This window comes from Bipolaris oryzae (genome assembly GCF_000523455.1).
Source record: "Bipolaris oryzae ATCC 44560 unplaced genomic scaffold scaffold_104, whole genome shotgun sequence".
Taxonomy (NCBI): Eukaryota; Fungi; Ascomycota; class Dothideomycetes; order Pleosporales; family Pleosporaceae; genus Bipolaris; species Bipolaris oryzae.
Window position 1 is genome coordinate 5,662 of NW_006911380.1, and position 23,945 is coordinate 29,606.

The 23,945-nt window shown below is 52.4% G+C and overlaps 10 protein-coding genes across 10 annotated transcripts; 6 read left to right on the forward strand and 4 right to left on the reverse strand.

Moving 5' to 3' along the window:
* Positions 1 to 289: 289 nt before the first annotated feature.
* COCMIDRAFT_6895 (uncharacterized protein) lies at positions 290 to 1,287 on the forward strand (the record flags this gene model as incomplete). The annotated part of the gene is made up of 2 exons (XM_007691598.1): positions 290 to 835; positions 907 to 1,287. 2 exons carry the CDS (start codon positions 290 to 292, stop codon positions 1,285 to 1,287), a joined length of 927 nt encoding a protein of 308 aa, XP_007689788.1.
* A 1,070-nt stretch (positions 1,288 to 2,357) lies between these two features.
* COCMIDRAFT_42307 (uncharacterized protein) lies at positions 2,358 to 3,220 on the reverse strand (the record flags this gene model as incomplete). Its single annotated transcript, XM_007691614.1, has 2 exons — positions 2,358 to 2,815; positions 2,878 to 3,220. Coding segments are annotated over 2 exons (801 nt in total), but the record flags the coding sequence as incomplete, so codon positions are not given.
* Positions 3,221 to 3,401: 181 nt separating this feature from the next.
* On the forward strand, positions 3,402 to 4,091 carry COCMIDRAFT_100192 (uncharacterized protein; the record flags this gene model as incomplete). Its single annotated transcript, XM_007691616.1, has 1 exon — positions 3,402 to 4,091. One exon carries the CDS (start codon positions 3,402 to 3,404, stop codon positions 4,089 to 4,091), a length of 690 nt encoding a protein of 229 aa, XP_007689806.1.
* Positions 4,092 to 4,713: 622 nt separating this feature from the next.
* Positions 4,714 to 5,976, forward strand: COCMIDRAFT_44497 (uncharacterized protein; the record flags this gene model as incomplete). The annotated part of the gene is made up of 1 exon (XM_007691617.1): positions 4,714 to 5,976. A coding segment is annotated over one exon (1,263 nt), but the record flags the coding sequence as incomplete, so codon positions are not given.
* Positions 5,977 to 6,768: 792 nt separating this feature from the next.
* On the forward strand, positions 6,769 to 7,328 carry COCMIDRAFT_100190 (uncharacterized protein; the record flags this gene model as incomplete). Its single annotated transcript, XM_007691618.1, has 3 exons — positions 6,769 to 6,802; positions 6,912 to 6,986; positions 7,087 to 7,328. 3 exons carry the CDS (start codon positions 6,769 to 6,771, stop codon positions 7,326 to 7,328), a joined length of 351 nt encoding a protein of 116 aa, XP_007689808.1.
* A 579-nt stretch (positions 7,329 to 7,907) lies between these two features.
* COCMIDRAFT_6900 (glycoside hydrolase family 20 protein) lies at positions 7,908 to 9,740 on the reverse strand (the record flags this gene model as incomplete). Its single annotated transcript, XM_007691599.1, has 1 exon — positions 7,908 to 9,740. The coding sequence occupies one exon, from the start codon at positions 9,738 to 9,740 to the stop codon at positions 7,908 to 7,910; it is 1,833 nt and encodes a 610-aa protein (XP_007689789.1).
* Positions 9,741 to 11,177: 1,437 nt separating this feature from the next.
* COCMIDRAFT_100196 (glycosyltransferase family 8 protein) lies at positions 11,178 to 12,379 on the reverse strand (the record flags this gene model as incomplete). The annotated part of the gene is made up of 2 exons (XM_007691619.1): positions 11,178 to 11,902; positions 11,959 to 12,379. The coding sequence occupies 2 exons, from the start codon at positions 12,377 to 12,379 to the stop codon at positions 11,178 to 11,180; spliced, it is 1,146 nt and encodes a 381-aa protein (XP_007689809.1).
* Positions 12,380 to 13,006: 627 nt separating this feature from the next.
* On the reverse strand, positions 13,007 to 17,162 carry COCMIDRAFT_100266 (uncharacterized protein; the record flags this gene model as incomplete). Its single annotated transcript, XM_007691620.1, has 6 exons — positions 13,007 to 13,404; positions 13,464 to 13,580; positions 14,736 to 14,760; positions 14,811 to 16,193; positions 16,303 to 16,806; positions 16,863 to 17,162. 6 exons carry the CDS (start codon positions 17,160 to 17,162, stop codon positions 13,007 to 13,009), a joined length of 2,727 nt encoding a protein of 908 aa, XP_007689810.1.
* A 1,612-nt stretch (positions 17,163 to 18,774) lies between these two features.
* COCMIDRAFT_38398 (uncharacterized protein) lies at positions 18,775 to 19,790 on the forward strand (the record flags this gene model as incomplete). Its single annotated transcript, XM_007691608.1, has 4 exons — positions 18,775 to 18,883; positions 18,936 to 18,975; positions 19,031 to 19,339; positions 19,391 to 19,790. The coding sequence occupies 4 exons, from the start codon at positions 18,775 to 18,777 to the stop codon at positions 19,788 to 19,790; spliced, it is 858 nt and encodes a 285-aa protein (XP_007689798.1).
* A 1,212-nt stretch (positions 19,791 to 21,002) lies between these two features.
* On the forward strand, positions 21,003 to 23,773 carry COCMIDRAFT_6906 (uncharacterized protein; the record flags this gene model as incomplete). The annotated part of the gene is made up of 3 exons (XM_007691600.1): positions 21,003 to 21,115; positions 21,180 to 23,703; positions 23,762 to 23,773. The coding sequence occupies 3 exons, from the start codon at positions 21,003 to 21,005 to the stop codon at positions 23,771 to 23,773; spliced, it is 2,649 nt and encodes an 882-aa protein (XP_007689790.1).
* Between the last annotated feature and the right edge of the window lie 172 nt (positions 23,774 to 23,945).

Genomic DNA, 23,945 nt, shown 5'->3' on the forward strand with positions numbered 1-23,945 from the left:
ATGGATGGAGAGCAGTCTAGACCCGACTGGGGCATGAGTGGATGCGATGGCGTGCGCGTGACTAAGCCGAGGTTATCCGCGCGCCCCCGGCGTGCGTCCCCAACATTTGTTGCGCCGACTCTCGGGGATGCGTCCATCCAGCCTTACACCCACACATGCATCCATACGTACCTGACAGCTCATAATACCCCCCAACAGCCACAGCACATCATGTTTTCCACTCGCTCATAACTCGCTTCTTTTGCTTCCGTCCGCTCGAAACCACACACCTTCTGCCATCACTGCCATCATGGTAGCCCCTTCTTGCGCCTGGGTCCGCGTCGGACTGAGGCGCATCCCTAATGCTCCTTCTCGCAACACGACAAACACATCCAACTTCGAACGCGCCCGTCTACGAATTCATCTGTCCAACACCTCTCGCCGCTACAATAGCACCGGCCCAGACGGACCCCAGGGTGCTGCTACGACTGCGCGAACCATTCCCGGGCCCAGCTGGCTGTGGCTCGATCCCATTGTCGAACCCTTTCGCGCATACGGTCGCGTGCAGCAACGGAGGCCGTACATGACCCAATTGGTGTCTTCACTCATCATCTACTTCATCGGCGACTGCGTAGCCCAGAGCATCACCCAGCCTGAGCCTTCCACCCAACAGGAGCCAGTCGACGAGGCCGACGAGAAGGGCTGGGTACAGCAATGGAGCGACGACCGTGACTGGAGCCGCACCATGCGAGCCCTTTGCATTGGAGGACTGAGCGCCATCCCATCATACAGATGGTTTCTGTGGTTGTCCAACAGCTTCAACTACCGCTCCAAGACGCTCTCTCTCACTATCAAAGTACGTTGCCGTCTCTTCCGACATCTTCCGAGAGCACATGCGCCTACAAACAATACTAACAACACACGCAGGTCTTCATCAACCAAGCCTTCTTCACCCCCCTCTTCAACTCCTACTTCTTCGGCATGCAAACCCTCCTCTCCGGCGGCACCTTCCCCGAAATCATGGAGCGCATCCGCAACACAGTGCCCACCAGCTGGTGGAATAGCTGCAAAATCTGGCCCGCGGTTACGGCCTTTAGCTTCACATATGTGCCCATCCAATACCGCAGCATCTTCGGCGGTGTCGTGGCAATCGGCTGGCAAACGTATCTCAACCTGCTCAACCAGCAGGCTGCTGCCGTAGAGGAATTGGAGCGTGCGGCCGCCGGCAGCCACGTTGCACCACTCAATGTCCGCGCTGTGCAAGCTCATGCAGAACATGGCCAGGTCATGCAGAAATGCGTTGCTTAGACGTCATATGCTTTTTTTGGTCATACGAATTGGCATCTTCCGATGAAAAAAAAACACGCACGCTACCTGTTGCCGTGTTCGGAACTTCCATTCCTCCTCCCTTCTTTTTTTTCTCGCGATCGAGGCCACTACTAGGCTCTCTTTCGCTTCCATTCATTAACCTTTTTGGCTAATTCGTTCCGCATCGGCTAGCCCTACAACTTTATTTTTCGCTTTTTCTTCTTCTTTTGTTTTGCCAAAGACCCCATGGGAAGATGTATTCTTTCCGGAACCCGGGGGGAGGGGGGTTAGGAAGGAGGGGTTAAACTCCGCCCTCCCGACTTTTTTTTTCTCTTACTGTTTTTTGCATGATAGACGGGCGTATTTTTGATGTTTTTTTGCACTCGCATTTGCATTTGATACCACGAGCGCCTCAGTCAAACTAGAAATGCGCCGATAACTTTTAGAAGTTTTTACAAACACTTTGTATACAATTTACCTGAAATTCATTACATATCCTTTGGAACTTTTCTTCATGAATTACACTTGGTCAAAGTTGAACTTTTTCTTTTCTTTTCTTCGTTTTTGCTTTGATCTACCGATGCTTCTTCTTGCTTTTTTTTAGGCTTGTTTGCTAAAAGAAGTTTATTTTAGCTGGCTGGGGTGAACGCCTCCGGCTCGGGATATACCGTATGCGTACTTCGGGAGCCCCCCTCCCTCCCCCTCCTTTCCCCCCCAAGAACTAACGAACAAGAGTTTATTGACTTTACATTTGGCGGTGGAGGATGGGGCCAAGTAGACTAGGCTGCTGGGAAGCGAGACGTCATTTCCACACTTGTGTTGAGTCGGCTTCGAGGCGATGTGTGCAGTTTGTGCATAAGGTGATGTGCTGTGCTGGACTATGCTGGACTACCACGGTTTGGCCGTTTCCCTGGGTGACGCTGGCTACACCATCGGGAGGGGTTGGAAATGCTGGGGTTTGATAGTTCCCTGCGACTCCATTCTTCTGGGCTGCGCACTGTACTGTGCTTTGATGACTGGGGATCACGGAACTGTCGCGTGCTTGCTCCGGACTCCGACCCATCTCATTCTTCTTCTTCTTGCATAATAGCCTCGCACTGCTCCCTAAGCTCTTGCACACCATCCACCCCCTTCCACTTGTCCAGTATCGCACTAACCTCCTCCCACTCCTTTTCCGCCTCCTCCTCGCGCTCCTGATCAACCAGTATCTGCAGCCGTCTTGGCGTGTCGAGCACCCACTTTACAGTTTCCTTCTGCTTCCGCTTCTTGTCTGCCTCTGCCCCGTCTTGTTCTCCTCGCATACTGATTCCCAATCCTTCTTGTTTCGGCTGGTGGCTTTCGTGCAACGACGACGATAGTGCCGCTGCTGTCTCGGCAATATGCGATATGGCAGGTCCAAGCGTATGCGTGGTAGGCGCGAGGGGATCCATGTTGCCGCGCATGCGACGGATGGTGCTGGTAGCAGAAAGTAGTTTGGAGTAGTTGTCGTAGACGAGGGATTTGCGGTCGCTGTCCAGATTTCGGATTTCTATTCTCGTGGTTAGCTGTCCGTTCTTTCTTTCGCCCTATGCTTTTGTTGGACCAACGTACGTGATATCAAGTCTGCTTCTACTTTCAACACGCCCTTGAGCCCCTCTCGTGCAAGCAGACTCTCCACGTAGGCTTCGGCGTTGAAGTCCGAAGCGTCCAGCTCCGTCAGTGTCTCGTCTTCCTCGGGTCCCAATGGGTTTGTCGTCGTTTCCTCGGATATCCTGACATCGGCGCTTACGTCTTTGGGTGCGGGTTTGAGGCCATAGAATTCGCGCAGGGCGGCGCGGTTGCGGCGGGCGGGCTGCGGGGGTGGCCGGTGCGACGAGCTGCTGTCGATGGATGTGCGGGTTAATGAGGGGGTGCGGACGGACGAGCTGGGGCGGGGAGAGGCTATTGTCGACATATTGTTATATGTGCTGTGGGATTTGGGGGTTTAGGAGAGTTTAAAGAGTGTACGTTGAAGCTTCATGTCAAGGGCCGAGGAGAGCCCCACGTCATTCTACGCGTCGCGTCGGCTACATAGTACTGCAACTGTTTCATACATGACTTTTGCATAAAACTCACAAACGTACAAAACCCCAATCATGACGACTAAAACTGCGGCTGAATTAACACAGCATCTCAATGCCCGCCATCTCCATCCTACAGTGGCATGGTTCGAGAGTTTTCTGTCTACCACCCGGCCGAATACACCATTGCCCGCATTAAAGCAGACATTACTTTTCCGCCTACTGGCAACCGATATCACAAAGTCACTAAGCCAGCCGCCCAGCTCTGTGTTTCCTAGCGATATACTCAATGGAAATACACAATCCCGCATCATCTCTGGCCCCGTCATCTGCCAGGTGCTTGATATTGAGGATATCGGACACTCGCGCTGGTCCCAAGTCGAAGCCATCGAAGCAAAAGAGCGGGGCGAGACGACCAAAGGAAGAGAAATCGTGCGCGTAGTCGAGCAAGACAACGAAGCTACTGCCGAGGCTGCGGCGCCTACGCAGAGTAAAGGTCCCTTCAAGCTTCTCCTTCAGGATGCCAAAGCCCTCAAGATCTATGCCATGGATCTAAGAGGCATCGATGGCCTCCACACAAACATGGCCATGGGTACGAAACTTGTTTTGAAGGACTTTGATGTAAGAAGAGGAGTGATTATGCTTGAACCAGGCAATGTTCAGGTTCTGGGTGGGAAAATTGAGGCGCTCGACAAGGCCTGGAAGGAGGGGAGGAAGGAGCGGCTCAAGGCTGCTGCCAATTCGCTAGCACAAGCCGCGGGGTGACAAGGCTATAAAACCACAGCCTGCTCTTCCGACAACCACCCCGGCTTCTCTTTAGGATTAACTATCAGAAATGTTTTGCGAAACCTGTATCGGCGTTCTCCAGCACCGTCGGCGTGTCATTAGCTCCGCAATAACCCAAGATGAGCTGCATGATTGCGGCAAAACTGTACCATTTTTCGAGGTATGTTAACAAATCATAAATTGTCAACATGGGTTTTTCTGACAATCTCGCAATCAGTGTGCTCATCATTTGACATGGGAATCGTTTGTTGTGTCGGCAGCGAATGGGTGTCCTGTTTGCCGACCAACTTTCAACAACTTGTCGGATTCTGAACGAGAATCATTGCGTAATTCTGGATCTAATGAGAAAGGAAATACTACTGGTGATGCTCTGTATCCAGAGTTCATCACTTCTGCGCAGTTGATATTTAGTTATTCGGGAGCGATCTGCTTGATTATCCATGTCCACAGGGAACAGCTCTCCGAGCTTTCACGCCGGACAGGCACATTCATACTAGAAAAGGATGATGGTTTGTTTCTCTTCCACAAATATAGTGCATACGCTGATCAGGCAGCAGGCGAATCGGAGTGTGATGCTTACGCAGAGAGCGACGTCACTGCTGACCATACCTCGTCTACCTCATCTTTTGAGCTGGCTTCCATGTGGCTGCGAGACTGTGTTCAATCACACCCGCAATGCAATTCTCACAAAGATGGCACACTATGGTATCCCACGCGTCTTTTGCATCTAGTTGAGTCTGGTGGAAAGGAGGGCTATGTGCGGCTCATACGCACAGCGGAGACGTCACCCAACGAACATTACGCTACTCTGAGTCACCGCTGGGGCAATACAAGACCTCTTCAACTTACAAAGTCAGCGGCGTCCGATCCAAATCACCGCTTTTTGGTGGCTGATATGCCCAAAACGTTCCAGGAGGCCATCCAAGTATCCAAAAGACTTGGGATTCAATACCTGTGGGTAGATTCCTTATGCATCATTCAAGAGGGAGACAATCTTCGCGATTGGTATCAGGAAGCAGGTCTAATGGACAAGGTATACATGCATTCCTACCTCAACATTGCTGCAGCAGATGCAGAAGACGGCACAAAAGGACTGTTCCGACAACGTCCTCCATTACCTCTAGGTCGTCAGCGTGTTGCAGTCAATACAAAAGATATAAAGCCATGGCCAGATTGCGCTAACTATTTTCTAATGACGGACTTTATGCTCTGGTCACACAGCCTGGACAACTCTCCTCTTCATAACCGTGGCTGGGTTTTTCAAGAACGCTTCCTGGCCCCGCGCAATCTTCATTTCTTCCGTGATCAGCTTTTCTTCGAATGCAACGAACGCATCGTATGCGAGACATTCCCCAAAGAGCTCCCTAATCTTAGTACGCATCTTACGGCTGTTTCCCTAAAGACCAAGCTTTGGACACAAGCAGACCTTTCTGTGTTACCCGATAGATATAGGGAGGACTTGAGAAACTTTTGGTATAGTGAGGTTGTTTCACTATATTCTCCTATGGACTTGTCTGTTTCAACAGATAAGTTGATAGCCCTTTCTGGTATAGCCAAGATCTTTATGGCTCGTCTTGAAGATACATACGTAGCGGGTATGTGGCGTAGTCAGTTGGAAGACTCGCTACTGTGGCATGTTGAACTTCAGAACTTATGGCCTCGTCCATTAGTTTATCGATCACCAACTTGGTCTTGGGTGTCAGTGGATGGACGCATACGGCCAAACCTGTATTGGACGGATCGACGACTACTCATACATGTGGAGGATGTTGTACTATCCTATGCAGCCGAGGATACTACGGGCGCAATCACCGGAGGTTGGGTAGACCTACGCGGGATTCTCAAACCAGTGAGGTTATGTAAACCCAGAGTGTCTCGGAACTCGTGGTCTATCGCCTTTGATTGCAAAGCTATCTCTGAACAGCATGAGATCACTGAAGAGCATTTCTCCTCAATGATGTGTTTCTGGCCCGATACTATGCAGAGCACTGATTGGGTTGAAGATAACGCACAAAAGAGTCTATTCATTATGCCCTGTATTTTAGAAGGCAGACCAGAAAGCGTCTATGGTCTTTTGATCAGACTTGTGGACAAGGAAAAGACTTTGTTCGAGAGAATTGGGTTGTTCGCGACTAATACGCTTGGTGGGAACAGGACAGTATTGGAAGACTTGAGCGAAGACACAAAGGCTCGCCTACCGTGTCTACGCTATGAAAATGGGCAGCATACCATCCGAATCATCTAGACTCATACGAAACCTTGGTCTTGTTCCGATCGACATGCCCATTTGGTCAACAACGCTAGTTCTCAGGGTCTCTTTCCAGATCGAGCTAGAGCAACGTTGACAAGCGCTTGGCCCAAGATGGGGCCGTTGTTCAGGGTTCAAAAATCTGGATCTTAGCCACTGTTATGCGGGTTAAGCGGGGCGAGATGCTTCTGCCAACCACTCAAGTCAAGTTGGCTCCCAAGCATCTCATCATACGAACACGCATCAGCCACCAAACGCCCAGACGCTCAGTCAGCCGGTGACGTAGCGCCACCTTGTTTGTATATCATCGCACCTTTGTCCCCCACTACAGATGCAAGTTTGCTACGTCAGATTTACATGTTTAGACTATTGTTGTCGGTCGACTGCCTTTAACCAATCACAATAATCATGGCTACTACAGACCAGAGCGCACAGTTCAGAGGTATGTCTTTCTGTTTCGTACCACCCTTGCTATTGTATTCAAGGGCCTCGCCAGAAGAAGAAATCATAGGTGATTGGTAATGAGGCCGTAGCATGCTAACACATTGCAGAGCCACCAGTCGGAGCTCTTCCTGAAGCCACTAGTACCTTTTCATCCCAATCCGACGTCAGTGCTCAATTTCGAGGTTCGTGACCCTTGTCAATCACCTTCAACTCCAGTGCGCTTTCATCGACGCTGTCGCTTCTCAATACAGCCTTGGACCGTTTGCTTATGCATAGCTGTAGAGCCAGTCACGTCTTACTCATCCACCGACTCGACCACGACAAATGATTCGATCAACGATGGCCATGCAAACCATAAACCCGTAGGCGAAAAGATCAAGAACGTATTGAAGAAACCTTTTTCGTCGTCGTCGTCATCGTCGACATCAGACAGTTCAAACAAGCTTGGGGAGAGGGAGATTACGTCTCCTGAGATGGAGGCTGCAAAAGAAGTGCTTACAGCCAAGGACTTGAGGTCGCCGTAGTATTGGGTGGGGGTGAACAACAACAGACGAGATGCACAATTTTTGTGGATGCAGGTACATACATGTGGGTTCAGCTGCGGGGTGCCACGATGGTTTTTTTTCTACTTTCTTTTCTTTCCTCTTTTTCAATAGCGTGGTACCAATCAGGAAGCAAATCAATCGTATCATTTTCTGGGCTGATGTGCTGTGAAAAGCAAAAACTGCACTGACTCCTGTGGCGGTCTTGGTTAGTTTTTTTTTAGGTAAAGTCTAATTTGAACTACTACCATCCTTTCAGCTGACAGGCATATTTTTTTCACATGTAAAATGCACCGTCTCTGCAGTGATGAATGAGTACACATATAGAGATAGAAATGACCATGAACAATATAGTGCAATGAAGACTAGAGTGATGAAGAAGTAAGAGAAAAAAAATATATAATAAGATAAATAAATACATAAAAAAAAAGAGCCATCATTCACATAACAGCAAAACAGGCCTTCGCCCGCCTCGAAATTCCCTACAAAGAGAGTTCTAGATCAAACTAATAAAGATGTTCGTGACCACTCTCACTCCCTTCCCGTTACAAACCAGCAATCTTACGAAATAACCGTCTGGTTAAGATACAAATCGCAGGTATGGGGATTCTGCAAGCAATACTTTGGCATGAGAATGGTAGCCTGAACGCCATTGGCAACGAGATACTCTCTAAAGTTGAGGATGCGCTGGGTGAGCTCGGTCGTCCTCTTGTTGCCATCCTTGTCCCTGTTGCCGGACCAGACGAGTTCGGCGAGGGCGGCAGCACGGGGCCAGATTTTCTGGGAGATGACGACGGAGTCGACTTGCTCGCCGAACAAGGGCGCAATGGCGCCTTGGACGAGGGATTTTTGGGTGGCGGAGAGGCCCTGGGTGAAGTCGTAGTCGTAGATGCGCTGCCAGGTTTTGTAAGGGGCGCACCAGGAGCCGCCGTTGCCGCCCCAGTTGAAGTTTGCGGCGCCGTCGGCGGCGTTGGGGTTGACCATGACGTTGTAGCGGGGGTCGTTGCTGACGTAGCCGCCGTAGCCGCAGTCGAGGTACATGAAGTCGGAGCTGGAGACGATGACGCGGTAGCCTTGGGAGGTGAGGTTGGAGATGTGGCCGAGGCCGTTGTTCCAGGCTTGCAGGATGATGTCCTTGGGGACGTTGCCGGTGGCGGCGACAGAGGCCGAGATCTTGACGTCTTCCCACATGATGAAGGTTTTGTTGACCTGCGAGCGGAAGTTGGGCAAGGCGCGGTCGACCCAGACTTGGTAGAGGTCGCCCATTGTTTTGCCCGTGGCAAAGAAGTCGCGGGCTAGAGAGGAGAAGTTGTTGCAGTTCATGAAGAGCTCGTCACCGCCAATGTGGAACCAGTTGTCCGGGAAGATGGTGGCGAGTTCCTTGTACACCTTGCCGGTGACCTCGTATGTCTTGTTGTTGAGAATGTCGAGCTGGCCTGGGTTGGGCTGCACGGCGGTGTGGAGCGGCCAGTCGTCGTTGGACCACCAGCTGTCCTCACAGGTTAGGATTTCCTTGTCGATTTCCTCCCAGCCGGAGCTGGCATGGCCTGGCATGTCGATTTCTGGGATGACGCGCACACCGCGGGCACCGGCGTACTCGACGATTTCCTTGAGAACGGTTTGGGAGTAGACCTCGTTGGCTGAGTAGGCATCCTTTGTCATATCCGGGTACGACTTGATCTCAATGGGCCATGACTGCGTGTCGACCATGTGCCAGTGAAGGACGTTGAGCTTGGAAAGTGCCATTCCGTCAATCTGCTCGAGGATCTTGGCCTTGGAGATGTAGTTGCGGCCAGAGTCGATCATGATACCGCGGACAGGGTAGAGGGGCTTGTCGTCAATGGAGACGGGCTGTTCAATAATCAACTTGCCTGAGCCGTCGTTGATGACGATTTGCTGCATGGTGGTCAGGGCGTGAAGGGCACCATAGACGGTTCCAGCAGAGATGTGGACGCTGCTTGATCCAGCAGCAAGCTCAAGCTTGTACGATTCGTCGACGCCATGTTGAAGCTGAGCACTGGTGTCGGCAATGTCGACCTTGACTGTGCTGATAGTGCCCGTGCAGTTTCCAGCAGAGACAGTAGTAGAAGTATTCCTCCTCCTCCTCTTCTTCTTGGACCCACTCTTTGGGAAAGGTTCAAACTCCCTGACTGGGGCCTCGATACCCGCAGGGATCCACTTGAGGTCGGTGACGGTCTTTGTCATTCGGCTGAATGCATCAGAAAGCACCTTGTTGTCGGGGCCATCCAGAGTGATTGATCCGACGGCAAAGCATCCTGAGTCGCCCCAGGTAATGCTGGCAGGCTTGGGAAGAGGGTTGACAGCAACAGCTCCAGTTCGTCGGGCGAACAAGGCTGAGGCCGTCAGGACTGAGGCCAGGGTGAGGTCGCGCATTGTTGTAGTTGTTGTTGTTATTATTGACAATACGGCGTAGGAGAAAAGGGGACTACGCTGAAGGACCAAGTACACAGCAACGAAGTGAGGCCAGGAATCCAGACACTTCGTCCACGAGTAATGAACAAACAAACAAAAAAGGAACGAATGTGCACAGCCGCGGGATTGTTATATACCACGGTGGAGAGGTGGAGAGGAAGGGGCACTATTTCAATGTCCGTGGCATTGACTAGAGCCAGCCTTTCACGGCGCGCAGCTGGGGGTATTAGGCCAGTCATGCTAGTCCATTCACTTTGACTGTTAAGGTCGACACAGATCACGACGTGCATGGTGCGCGCCATCGGGAGGGCCCCCCCCCTCCCCCCTGGATGCGTGCTAGCCAGTCGGTCACTCAGCCTTGCTGCATAGCGTAACCCACACCCAAGCCTCTCGACTGCAACCCACACGCATACTCGCCCCCCCTTTCGCGCCGTACCGCGTGCCTGGTGGCTGCACTGGTGTTGCAACCCTATCGTTGCTCGTCATGTCGGTTAGCACACTACTGGCAGGTGTCCCTGCAATGCCACACTCCTTCTCCGCATCCTCTGATATCTGAGACATGGCAATCCTGGCACTGTGAGGAGCTGACTGCTGGCTTGCTGGGGGGGCTTGGGGAACATGATCACCCCATGTTACTTCGGAGATTCTGCTGCCATCCTGGCCAAAGAAAGCATCGAGTAAGATGCCCGTGCCGCCCGTCTTGGGCTGTGCGCGCATGGCGACTGCCGTGGGCGTTGAACTGGCCACACTAAGTATGCTATGCCTTGCAGGACTTTCTTTCATAGCGCGTGGTGGAGTGCAGGTAGACTAATGTCACGTGCTGTTCCTTGTATGCACCTAGTCGACACAGATCCCTTGTGAAGACAGCCCGCCAGCAGATGCATTTCAGCGGTGCCTTGGTATGCAGCAAACGCGCAGGCGCGCGGTAGGTACGGACAAAGAGATGACGCGGACACTGCGTGTCACCACATCATTGCGCAAGGTCTGTTGGGCTGATGAGCATGGTTCAGTCTGCCGTTTCATACAAGCCATGGGTCTTGGGAAAACCAAGTAGTCGGTCCGTCAGTCCAAGACGACGCACTCACACTGCCATTGCATAAAGTTCAAAGACATCCATCCATCCATCCACGACGCTATTATTAGACGCGAATAGGTGTATACCGCTTAGCTGACTCGGTTGAGTCTTTGTCTCACCACTGCCCTTCATCTATGCTGTAATAAGAAATCTCCTCAAACTCCACGTCATTGGCTCTCGACATCTGTGGAATTTGTTTTTACCTTTAATAAAGTTACCTCCGTGTACGCCTGCTTACTATAGGGGCTGAGTCTTATTATACGACCGGAGCACCGCGGAGCCCTTACACTCAAGTACTATTGCATCATCGCAACTGCAATCATTCAGCTGGATCCTTGAGGCGCAACATGCTCGGTACTTGTCGCATTGAGTCCTGCCTGCTGCTTAAGCGAAGCCCACGGGGCCGCGGGAACGCTCAGTAGTTTGCACACGTCCTTGCGACGGCTCCGAAAGTCTTGGTACAAACTCATCCATATCCGTCTTTCAGCGCAGCTTCCTTCGCCGTCCCCCCCGCAGTCGGGTTGCATCTCCGAGACACTGCCGCCAGGCCATGTGAACCATGGCGGTGGCAATGGATAATCGCTAAACTGAATGACTTTGGCTTCTTTGTAAACTTTCTCGGCGTCCCATTCTTCGTCGGCGTCGCCCAAGTAGTCCGCGTGCTCATGCTTTCGGAACTCTGCCGTGCGAAGAGCATACGGGCGGTGTGGCAAAACCAATGCACTCTCCTCATATCGTTCGTTCAGAATCTCCATGTCATATCGATGCATCCTGACCAGCATGCTGTCACCACCGCCCTCCATAAGTATTTTGAATTTCTCCAACTGTCTCGCATTGGGTTGAATCACCATAAGCTTCGTCGACAATGGCCACGGCTTGCTGTCGGTCCAGTATGCACGCGGCATGGCTATTGGCGTACGAGGAAGGAGAAAGAGCTCGTCGAGAGAGCCGAGAAGCGTAATGTCCGAATCCAGAGAGATGACACGGTCGTAGTACTCGAGAGAAAACGCCATCAGCTTGGTAACTGTTTCATCCCATAGCCACTCGGCTGTAGTAGCGTTAGCCATGTACCTGTAGCGTCGGGCTTTGGCAGGCCTGACATACTCTCTGTTCGACCGGCGACCTGAAGCGGTTTGACAGGATACAGCCTGGCTTTGTAGACATCGCGTGCCAAATTGAGCAGCTGACTGTCTCGGTCTCTGGAGCTCTCTACAGTCGTGTCCCAATGCTCGGGGTAAAAGAGAACACGGTCCGCCTTGCTACCAAATCGACCAAGTGCTTCCAACACCATCACGGCGTGACAGAGAGATGCGCTATCCGTCGCATAGACGCTGTATGCATAGTTTGACCAGTTGATCTTGACGACACCAACTGGCTCGGGTACGGGCTTGTAGGTCGGATACAGCAACCAACACGCGAATACAAAGCCGATGATGTAGTACACGTACTGACGGCGCATACGGAATGACGGCCATGCCAGTTTCTTTTCATGTCGCGGAAGCTCGTCTGATCGCCGTCGACGCATGGCTGGATGGGTGTTTGCAAGGCAATGACATTTCCGCGCCGCTCCTTGTGAGGTTCACGTTGACAAGCTACCGGTGACGCGCAATCCCGGACTTTACAGGGCGAGTGCCGAGCATGTGCATGCACATGCACCATCCCGAGCTCGGATCCTTCGTGTCAGCAAAACTCAGACTACTCCTTTACTGTCTACATACTAAGTACAAGCACATCTACTTATAAGCCTCCTCACCAATCACTTTGGCCATTGCTGCACGTCAATTGCACATGCATCGACAGGGCGGCCAATGCTGAACTATTCCACAGAGTACCGGCTATTGGCGCATCACACTACTCATTGAAGCCCTGGCCCCACGAGCAAGCATCACGGTCTGTACGGAGACACAAATTCAGATGTGGCAAGATGCATTGTATCATTGCCCTATGCCAGAGTCACTTTTATAGTATGGTATCAAATATCCCAAACGCCGTAGCTGTGCAAACTCCCCCGGTTCCGTAACGGTAACCTCGAGGTTGGAAACATGATCCTCATTCAGCTATGTAGCGCCCTCTATGGCATATGTCATTCATCGTAATCCTCAAGCACATCGTGCAAGCATTTACTCCTCAGGAACTGCACCTTGTTAGCTGGTCATGTCTTTTCAAACTGCCCGGACGACAACTTACTCTCAATCTCGCCGGCCCTGATGTCGTCAGAGACATCCTTGGGGCTGCGGCCGTCAACCTTGCAGCCAGTGCTGAAGGCGGTTCCGAGAATCTCAAGGGTGGTACCCTTCAGGTCCTTGGCCATGGACTTGAAGCGCATGGTACGGGCAATGGCGATGATCTCATCAAGGGGAATACTCTTGGTGTGCTTGATGTTCTTCTCCTTCTTACGGTCTCGGGGAGGCTCCTTGAGGGCCTTGATGACGAGGGAAGAAGCGGAGGGAACGACGGAGACGGCGGCTTGACGGTTTTGGATGGTCAACTTGACGGTGACACGGAGACCCTTCCAGTCACCAGTGGCCTTGGCGATATCTTCACCGACCTCTACGGGCTTGTTAGACTTGTTTCTCGGCGGTATCTGCGGCGGAGCGTTGGAAACGTACTCTTGGGGGAGAGACCGAGAGGACCAATCTTGGGAGCGAGCGCGGATGAGGCACCGACTTCACCACCGGTCGCACGGAGGTGAATGACCTTCACCTCGGAGGGATCGAACTTGGGAGCTTTGGGTATGTAAGCGCATGATCGTGTAGAAAAGCCTGGCTGTTAAAGAAGGCGAAATCTCTTGTGGCCAGGCGCACACTCAATTCGGTGTCCTAGCCACACAGAGACTTCGCTCATCTTTGTAGAAGCCGACCAGAAGGATGATACTCACGCATGGCTAGTGCTTGAGGTAGTCAATCGGTTCTGGTAGTAAAGAATGACTGCCGTGGATATTTTGGAAAGTTCGTAAGAGGCAGAAACTCGTGGTGGGGGACGACAATATTGGTGGTCCTGCGGCAGCAAGCGAGCCTTGGCAGCACCTTCCCTAACAGGCGATAGCCGCTTTGTGCTGCTTACCTAGCTTGCACCACAACTCCAGGCGTTTGCTGTCAACATCTTTGCACAATCAACGTAGACAACTTTTGACATTTCTAACCGTATTCACGCCAAACAATCACAAATGTCTTGCAAATTGACAAAAGCATGCCAACAAAATCATGGACTGCTTCACTATTTTGGACCACTACGTGGTTTATGAATGAGTCCATCTACCTATATTGCCCATGAATCCACTTCGCTAGATCTAAATCACCAAGACAAAAGTGACACGATCGAACTTGCAACGATGGTTCTGATACCCCATCATATTGACCTATGCGGATTTTGTGCAATTGCGCATCGCGGAAAATCCCAACCGCTTCTTCCTGGAAATATACCGCCAACCAAGCGTTCGTTTGAGAAATACGAAAAGGTTGACAATCGGCGTGAGAAGGTTGCGCAATACACTGGAGTTGACAAGGCGTATATTCAGACTCATAAAGGTCCATATTACGACACCGAAAGCTACCCCGAGGACCGTAAAGTAAATGTAGCAAAGCACGATGGCGCTGTGACGGAGGCTATATGGTCTCTGCCACCCTCCGAAATACACGATGGACGATTGTTCCAAAAGGTGGGATAAATCCTCATCGAGTTTATTGAACAGAATGAAAATATTATACTATCTTAAAAATGACATGATATTAATCGTCCACAACCTGTAATTCTTGTCCATCTAACATTCTAAGCCCATGTCTATTGCAAGCCATACTGCTCAGGCCACTGCAAGTCTGAAACCGAGAATTGCGGAAAGGTATATGGTGGGATGAGCATGTTTCCCACGTCCATTTGCGCACTGCCAAACATTTTCTCAACATCGTTCTGGCTTTTGTGTCAGTACTGAATCATCACGGTTGACTAAATCGACTTACCCAGTCAATTTCGTTGGTGGCGTCCATGGGGTTGCTACTTGACGACTGAGGAGTCGTGCCGTATATTGCAGAGTTCGGACTACTGTTGTGGCCTCCACTGTAGTGGTCCGTACTTGGAGGATACGCGCCAACAGGGTTAGGGACGTAGTCGTTGTAAACTGGCGGCTGCGCAACCGGGACTGACGCTGGAAGATCGATAGTACCCCAATCCACGCTTGGGATGGCACCGGGAAAATTGTTTACTCTAGGACCTAGTGAAGAACCATGTTGTAGGGTAGGTGGACGCGCTGGTTGCACAGGCAGTTGTGCGGGTAATCCCCCTGCCATGCTCTGTGGTGGAGGGCCAACACTGGCCACGGATGGTGGCGAAATTTCCTGACGCTGTACCTGATCTTCTTGGGGTTGTTGTCTAGATTGTGGTGGCGCATTTGGCACACTTGGTGCATTGTTCGGGGCGCGAACTCGTTTCATATCAGAGTATTTCTTGGTTTTGCCAACTAGTTCTGACAACACTGATTTCGTCTTTTCCTCGTTGGAAAGTCCTGTAGGGAGATCGAGCGAGTAATCTAGACATCTCCAGATTCGTTGCTCTATGGCAGGGTCGGGCTTAGACATGTTCACCTCACTGATAAGGAGAAGCGCGCAGTGATGCTGGTGGAGAGCACCAACGATCCATGACCATCGAGACAAGATGGGATGCTGCTCAATCGCCATACCATGTTCCAGGATCAGCGTCGCAGCGCTCATGACAAGCTGTCGCAAGCGCTCAGGCATTCTACTGCGGACACTAGAAATGTACTTTTGTAATATGGAGACGTACAGTCGATTCGAGACGATACCATGAAGCTCTGAAGCCAGGACGTGCAGTGCGTTCGACTTGCTAAGCATCGGCACGTACTTCTTCTCCATAGCTGCCAGGAATGACTGAACACGTGATAGGAGGGATGTAATAGTTACGTCGTTCTTGCCGCCCGTGCGCTTCTGGTCTAACTTTGGGCGTTCATTCCACAGGTAACGATGCATTTCGTATGCTTCAAAGCGCATACGACTTATGGTCATGTCAGTGAAACGAATCGAGTCTTTGGTGACATCTATGCCGGGCTCACCACGCTCAGCGCGATCGAGGTCATCATCGTCGATATTAAGAGGGAAGCGTGTGTCAAAATCATCCAGACGGATCTGCGGTCGGGGACCCACAGCTTCACAAGTGCGGAGATCTAGGAAGCAGATCTGATACCATACAAGGCGCCGGACTTGGATCTCGATTGGTGAGCTACTGTATGAGGTAGGGTCCCGATGGAGCCCCATGCATTCGGCAAGGCGGATCAAGGATCCCGTCAGCGCAGAATGAGCGCGGGACACTTCATTACGGCACAAGGGAATCTGAAATCGCTAAATTAGCTTCGTGATACAATTGCACAAAACACCGCGAATATGTAGTAAATTCAATGCAGCATCTGTTTGGAATTTCGCAGTACAGGGTATGACATACCAGATACATGACAAAAGCTTGAATTGTTTCCAGCTTGGTGGTGCGCAAGAAGTTGGCTTTAGCGAGAGCTGCCTCTGCTCCTTCACGAAAGCTATTCACCAGTGTTGGTTTATCAACTTGGTATTCAGCCTGCACTTTCTCTTCACTCATAGAGACGACTGAACTCAGCATAGCTGCAAAGAGAACCGCCTGGAAGGAAGAGCGAGGCTCCATACCCATGTTGACTCTGATCCAGAAGTTTTGATATTGCCTCTCGAACGAGGGACGATGGACAACTCGAGCAACAACATGCACAGAAACCCAGTAATGTGCGATAAGTTTATCGACAATAAATCGTGCAGGCAGATAGGACACGAGCGATGCGTTGTCGAGTCCGGAAGCCAGCATGAAGTTGGAAGATGGGGCGACATAGTCCTTACTTGGCGCTAACCAAGTGGGATCTTCCTCGATAGTCGGCTGGGAAGGAGTTTCGCGTAGGGGCATTTCTTTTATGTGCTGGGCCAGCTGGAAAACAAATATGTCAATTGATGATAAGCGGTCCGGGAGATGCGGAAACTTACTTCATCCGAGAACTTTGGACGCACGAGACCTCCAATACGCTCTGTTATTCGAATCTTACCCATGCGGAAGCCAAGATCGACTATGTCGTCGTTGGTATCGTCTTCGTCTTCGTAATAGGTAGCGTCTTCGGTAACAAAACCGGTTGGACGAAGGTCCTTGGTGTCCTCATCTTCTTCCTGGTCACTTTGGTGGATTTGACCAGGGAGTGCGCTCAGTCTGGAGAAATCATAAGAGCCTCTGTTGTTTGAGTCTGTCTTACGAACGACGCCTTCTTCGAGACTTCTCTCCAGCATGCCCATCTGCTCCTTGACCTCTGCGAGCTTTGCTTGTGCATCTGGGTCTAGGCCTTGGGCGATGAAGACGCATGCCCGAGAGTTCTTGGTACAGTGTGTGCATGGTTGGGCTTTGTCACACTTTAGTTTTCTCCTCCGGCATTCAAGACACGAAGTGATCAACCGATTGCGGCGGCGAACGCGCGGTTGAGCTTGAGCAGTCTTGCGTTCAAAGCCAGGCAGTTGACTAGGCCATTGCGTGCCGTCCAAGCTTGGCAGGGACGCGCTGGACATGACGGGTTGAGATGGTTGTGGGACCGTGGTACAGGTAGGTAGGGTAGGGTAGAAAGCCTTACGGACGTAAGATGGAAACCAGAAGCGCTGGGGAGCAAATCAGCGACGGGGAAAAGAACCGACTAAGCGGGAAGCGAACGTTGTGTACATTAGCTGCTAGTCGTCTTTACGTTTTCTGACGGCTGCAGGAGGGCTACTGTCGAGATGGTGGATAAAGGGGTGCAGATGGTAGGTACATCTGTGGGTTCGCGGCTCCCGACGGCAGCAGAACTGATGCAAAGGAGGGAGTTTGTCTGGGACGCACCGACAAGGACGAGGACCCCCTCATGACCTTGTCCTAACTAGGGCCTCCCAGAACTCCCTCCGACCAGGCGAGACGCGGAAATCCTCTCGGCTGGTGCACCAGGCCGTCAGCCGCCCCGCGCCGGCTTCCGAGAGCCATCAGCCATCAGCCATCAGCGACTGCTACTGCGGGATACACAGTACTAAGTACTTCATCAATGTCCATCAGCCTCATCTCTTCCAGTCAAGTACTTGTTTTGCCAAGTCGTCTCTTGCGGTGCTGACATGTCTTGTGCGAGCATGAACAAAGTTCCTCGACCAGCTGTAAGTATCAAGCAGACACCCGGCAGCGCCTTGTTCATCGAGGGTAGGCATCATGGTGGTCCGTTTCGTATATATGGCGAATGAGAACCTTATCAGGAGAACGCATGGCTCTGGTGCTAGCCATCTATCCGGACCGACTGCTGCAGGGGCAGCCGTTGGATTTTGTAAGTAAGTGTAAGTACTTAAACATGTGTATGTAGTATTTTTTGGTCAGTGTGCTGGAGGAGTTGGTTGGGTTGTGGTTGTGGCGTTCGTGAGCCTGCTGAGGCTAATGCCGATGGACTGGACCTGGGCCTTGATGATGTGTACGCAGAGTACACACACACATACACGGTCAGCCAGAGTGTCACGACATGAAGAGGCTGTCTTTGCCCTGTCATGGTACAGCGAGGGGTTCTTGACCATGCCGGTCATGGCAACAGTGGACGGCAGCAACAGCAAGTAACACCAGACGCGAACGCCAAAACGCCCAGTCACGTTTCTAGAGCCCACGCGACTCGCGACAGGGCGGCCTTTGATCCCCACTGGATGGTTGCCGCCGCGATCTCTCCAACGCACGTCCTCACCGCTTCCATAACAAACACCTTTTCTCGTTGTCTCTTTTGTGGACTGCCCCCCACTACCACCTTCACCAACGCACACACGCCTGACACCTGCCAATTCAATTGCCTCTGCACTCTCACCCTTCCCTCCTCTTCTCACCCCGCCCCATACCCAGTCCACCGCGTTCAGCCTCAACATGTCTGTCGTCTCGCTTCTCGGCGTCGAGGTCAAGAACAACCCCGCGCGCTTCGACGAGCCCTACGAGTTTGAAATCACATTCGAATGCCTCGAGCAACTACAAAAAGGTGAGTGGCCTCGTCCAACGTGTCCATTGCCCCTGTTAACACGCATCCACAGACCTCGAATGGAAGCTGACCTATGTTGGCTCCGCGACCTCGTGAGTCCATCAACCGCCCCCGCCCATTGTCCTGACCGCGTCTAACGGGTGCCAGAAACGAGTATGACCAGGAACTCGACTCGGTCCTTGTTGGGCCTCTGCCAGTCGGCGTCAACAAGTTCCAATTCCGTGCTGATCCCCCGGATCTATCGCGCATTCCCAACAGCGAAATCATTGGTGTCACCGTTATTCTGCTCAGCTGCAGTTATGATGAGCGCGAGTTCGTCCGTGTCGGATACTACGTAAACAACGAGTACACAGATGAGGCACTCGCCCTAGACCCTCCCACCAAGCCTGTCATCGAGAAGGTGCAGAGGCAAATTCTTGCCGAGAAGCCACGAGTCACCCGCTTCGCTATCAAATGGTATGTTCAGGCACCCGCACAAGCACTCTTCAATGCCGCTAACCCCACCAGGGACTCTGAAGAGTCTGCGCCACCCGAGTTCCCCCCTGAGCAGCCAGAGGCCGACCTCACTGCCGACGGAGACCAGTACGGTATCGAGGAAGAGGAAGAGGAAGACGAGGGTATCGAGGGTGCCGCTGCCGAGGGCGAAGACGCTGCCATGGCAGGTGCTGAGGACACTGCTGGCCCCGTCAACGACGACGACGCCGAGTCTGAGGCTGGTAGCGAGGAGATTGACATTGAGGACTCGGAAGATGACGAGGAGGAGGAGGGCGAGGGCGAGGAGGGTGGAGACGACGACATGGAAATGGATGAGGCCGAGCCAAGCGCTGCCAGCGGTGACAAGGCAGCTGGCCAACAGTCTGGCGGTGCTGCACAACAACAGCATGGCGCAGATGTCATGGTGCACTAAGCGGCAACCGCGCCTCGTTCAGGTCACCTTCTGACTTTGCATACCCGTCATTGCGAATGCCTTGGAACAGCGGCAGGCGGTGTTGGCTGGGTCGTCTTTAAGATATGTATACATTTGACATGCCTGTAGCTGCTATCTACAGGATATTGTCTTCCCCTTGTCACGAAATAACAACGTACGATGCCAAGCATGATGATGATCATGGTGGACCTATATTTGTGATGACTCTCTACGCTGAGTCTCGATTTAATCATAGTAGCAAAGACACGAATATATACAGCCACACAAGCCAATACTGCGCCCGAATACATATGGACATGGGTACGTAATGTCTCATCTCCGCAGAAGAAAAAACGCTCAACATGCCGCTAGATCCGGAGTTTGACAAGCTCAAACGCCCAAGAGGTCGTGCCAGACAGGCCAAAAGGGGTGACGCGACGCCGAATACTAGTAGTGCACAGCCTCGGGCATTGTATGGCGCAGCGGCGCAGCCCAATCCGCGTATCATGTTCTAAGCGCCAGATGCACCGAGATAGTTATAGATGATGTGAGCCTGGGGTTTGTACACAACTGACGTTATGACCCATGCACATCCGTTCAAGGGTCTTCTGCTTGTGTTCTTGTGACCTTGGGAAGTGCGCGGGTGTGTGCAGAGTCAGGCAACGCACTTGAACTTGACGTCAAGCGACGGCATCTTTTACTGCCCAGAATCTAGAAGCCCCGATCACTTTCAACGCCTGTTTCACTTCTTGATCGCTGCGTGTTTCGCTCCCTCTCTCTCTCGTCCCTCGCTCTCTCTCCAACTCCGCCCCTCGACCCATACTACCCACCTGTGCCCCTGCGTCCAATCCTCGCCAGCGCCGCCACCATCCGCCATCAATACTGTTCCCTGAGCTTTACGCGACATACGCCTACACAAGATCGCCCGCATCCTCGTATACGAGCCCTGGGGGACCGCACGGGTTGCGGGAAAGGTAACAGCTATTGCCGACAGCGATTCAGGGCCGTACCCCACCAAAGTCCAGGTACGCTCATTTCCTGGTCCACGCGTCCGTCACTCGGCATGCAACAAGGCCTCCGGGACCCCATGATGCGAGAGTGGCTTATTATATGGCGGGGACCTGCATGGCTATACAGGTCTCTTTTGCACAGGAGCTGATGCTAACATCCCAAGCAGCCACAGCGTCTTGGGTTTGACATTCCCTAGCCACTATGAGCTACTACCACAACCAGCCCCAGCTAGGGGCGACTTTTGTGCCAGGAGGCATCGATGACTATTATATGCCGGCTCCTTCGCCAGAAGTCATCTCCCCTGCGCCCCAGCGGTTCGTCCTAGCCTACCACCACATGCATGCCCTAAGATTGCGGCTGACGTAGATTTGGCGGCAGGATCATGCCCGAAGTGCCCGAGAACATGCAAGAAAACATCGCACATCTAGAGTTGGAAGCAAACGGCCCTCGAGGCATCAACGGCGCAATGTCACCAACGCACCAGGGCTACAATCAGTCGCACCAGCAGCAGTTCTCCCCGCGACAGGCCAATTACCCTAACGAGCTGCCCGCACACGACGATCAATGGCCATCCCGACAAGGAAGCATCTCCGCTGCCTTTCGACAACCACCCAACGTCCAGCCTCAGCCTGTCCAGCCTCAGCACCAGCCCTCACACGATTACAACCAGTTCGCCCAGCACCACGAATCGCCCAATTTCTCCCCTTTTCCCAAGCTCCCAAACAGACCGCCCAATGTGCCCCCGTCCGACGATGAGAAGGAGGCAGTCTTGGAAAATGCGCGCCTGCCTGTCCTCAATTCGAACGATCCCGAGATGCAGTTGGCTTGGGCACAAGACGCGCTACAATACGTGGATGCTGCGCAGTTGCACGAGCAGCGCATCTCCGAGACCCAGGGCGCCAGGCCGGCAACGCCACAAGTCGAGCACCAGCTGCGTGTGGATGCAATGAACGTGGTAACGTTTCTGGCAGATCAGCACCACCCAAAGGCAATGTTCATGCGCGGAATGTGGCTTGAGTTTGGCAAATTTGGCATGCGAGCAGACAAAAAGGAGGCGTTTCGATGCTACTCTCGTGCGGCCGCAAAAGGATATGCCAGGGCAGAGTATCGAATGGGTATGCAATTTGAGCAGGCAAACGACCCTATCAAGGCTCTGCAAAACTACAAAGCTGGTGCAGAGCAGGGTGACTCGGCCTCCAACTACCGTCTTGGTATGATGACGCTCCTTGGACAGCACGGGCAGCCCCAAGACTTTGCGCGGGGTATTCAACTTATCAGACAGGCCGCTGCTACTGCAGATGAGAACGCTCCCCAAGGTGCCTACGTCTTGGGCATGCTACAAGCGCGCGAACTTCCACAGATCAGCGTTCCTGAGGCGTTCTTGGCCTATGACGAGAAAGGTGCACGACAAAACATTGAGAAGGCCGCATACCTGGGCTTCGCGAAGGCTCAGCTGAAAATGGGTTCTGCCTATGAGCTTTGCAGCCTGGGCTGTGAGTTCAATCCTACATTATCGCTGCACTACAATGCGCTCGCATCCAGACAGGGTGAGCCTGAAGCGGACATGGCTATCAGCAAGTGGTTCCTGTGCGGACACGAGGGAGAATTCAACAAGAATGAAGAGCTGGCGTTCCAATATGCTCAACGAGCAGCAGCGACAGGTCTGGCCACTGCAGAATTTGCCATGGGCTATTTCCATGAGATTGGTATGAATGTTCCAGTCAATCTCGACAAAGCCCTCGAGTGGTATGGAAAAGCCGAGAAGAACGGCAACAAAGATGCAACCGCACGTATAGAGAGCATATCGAAATTGTCACGGACACTGTCAAAGAAGGACCATGAAAACGTCGCAATCAACATGATCAAGTCAAAGCACGGCTCCATGCGAGGACAGCGACCAACAAGGCTTCAGCAACCTCATGCTCCTATGGCGCCGATCAGCGACGTAAGTCCTTCTGATTACGGTTCAGATGCCTCGCCTGCCACACCAGGAGGTGGTCGACTACCAGGCCGAGGCGATAGCACAACACCATATCCTATCTCTGACCAGCCTCCTATGATCGCAAATGCGCCCATGTCGGCACCGTACGACCGTCCGTCTACGGCAGCACCGTACCCAATGGACAACGGTCCTCCACGGCTAGGCCCACAACACCCCACCATGGCCGGCGGGTTTGCCCCGGAAATCAGAGCATCCAGCACCCGCCCGCCATCAGCTTTTAATATCAACCCCAACATATTCCCACCAAACGACCCATATGGACGCGGTAATCCACGGCCAGGTCCTGGCCAGGATATGGGTCCCATACCAATGCGACCTCATACCAGCGTGGACAACATAGGCCGAGGAGGACGCCTTCCCAACGTTGGCCGTGGTGCACAGCCACCGCCAGGTGGCCCAGCAGGTTACAGGCAGCCTGGAGGGCCGAGCGTTCAGCGTCCAGATATGCAGAACCGCCCAGCAACAACCCAGCCCCCAGATATTGGATACAGCGCACCAGATGGGCGGAATAAATTGCAAAAGCAGTCAGGAGCACCGCTTCAAAAAGCACCCACCTTGCCTGACATCGGTTATGTCGCACCTCTCGAGCCCCGTCAACACACCCGGCCTTCCACAGTTCAACCAGGCCAGGAGAGTAGGACATCTTCACGCCCCGGCTCAGCTGGCCGACATGGCGGGCCCGACAACATGCCCAATCCAAATAGGGTACAGGCCTTGCAGCAACAACCACCTCATAAGCCAGGACCAGGACCAGCGAGCAAACCATCTACACCTGGAAGTAAGCCAGCCACACCGACTCCTCCCAGCAAGCCTGCGTCAACGGCTTCTTCAGGACCAGGAAAGGGACCTAAGACATTCGACGAGATGGGAATCGGACAGGCACCCAAGGATGGCGATTGTGTAAGTCTGAACCAACCTCGTCGCTTTCTAAAGAACAGTTCACTGACAGGAAAATTAGATTGTCATGTAGAAAGACTCGGTATTGTTGCCGTACTCTGTCCAGCGACTTTTGCATAGCGAGGGTTTTTTTTTCGTTGTTACGGTATTACACATTCTTGGGCAGTCTCAGTGTAGATGCTCTTTTCCCCCCTATCTTGATTTCTTCCACAAAAAACTTGAGGCAATATACCTATATAGATGAT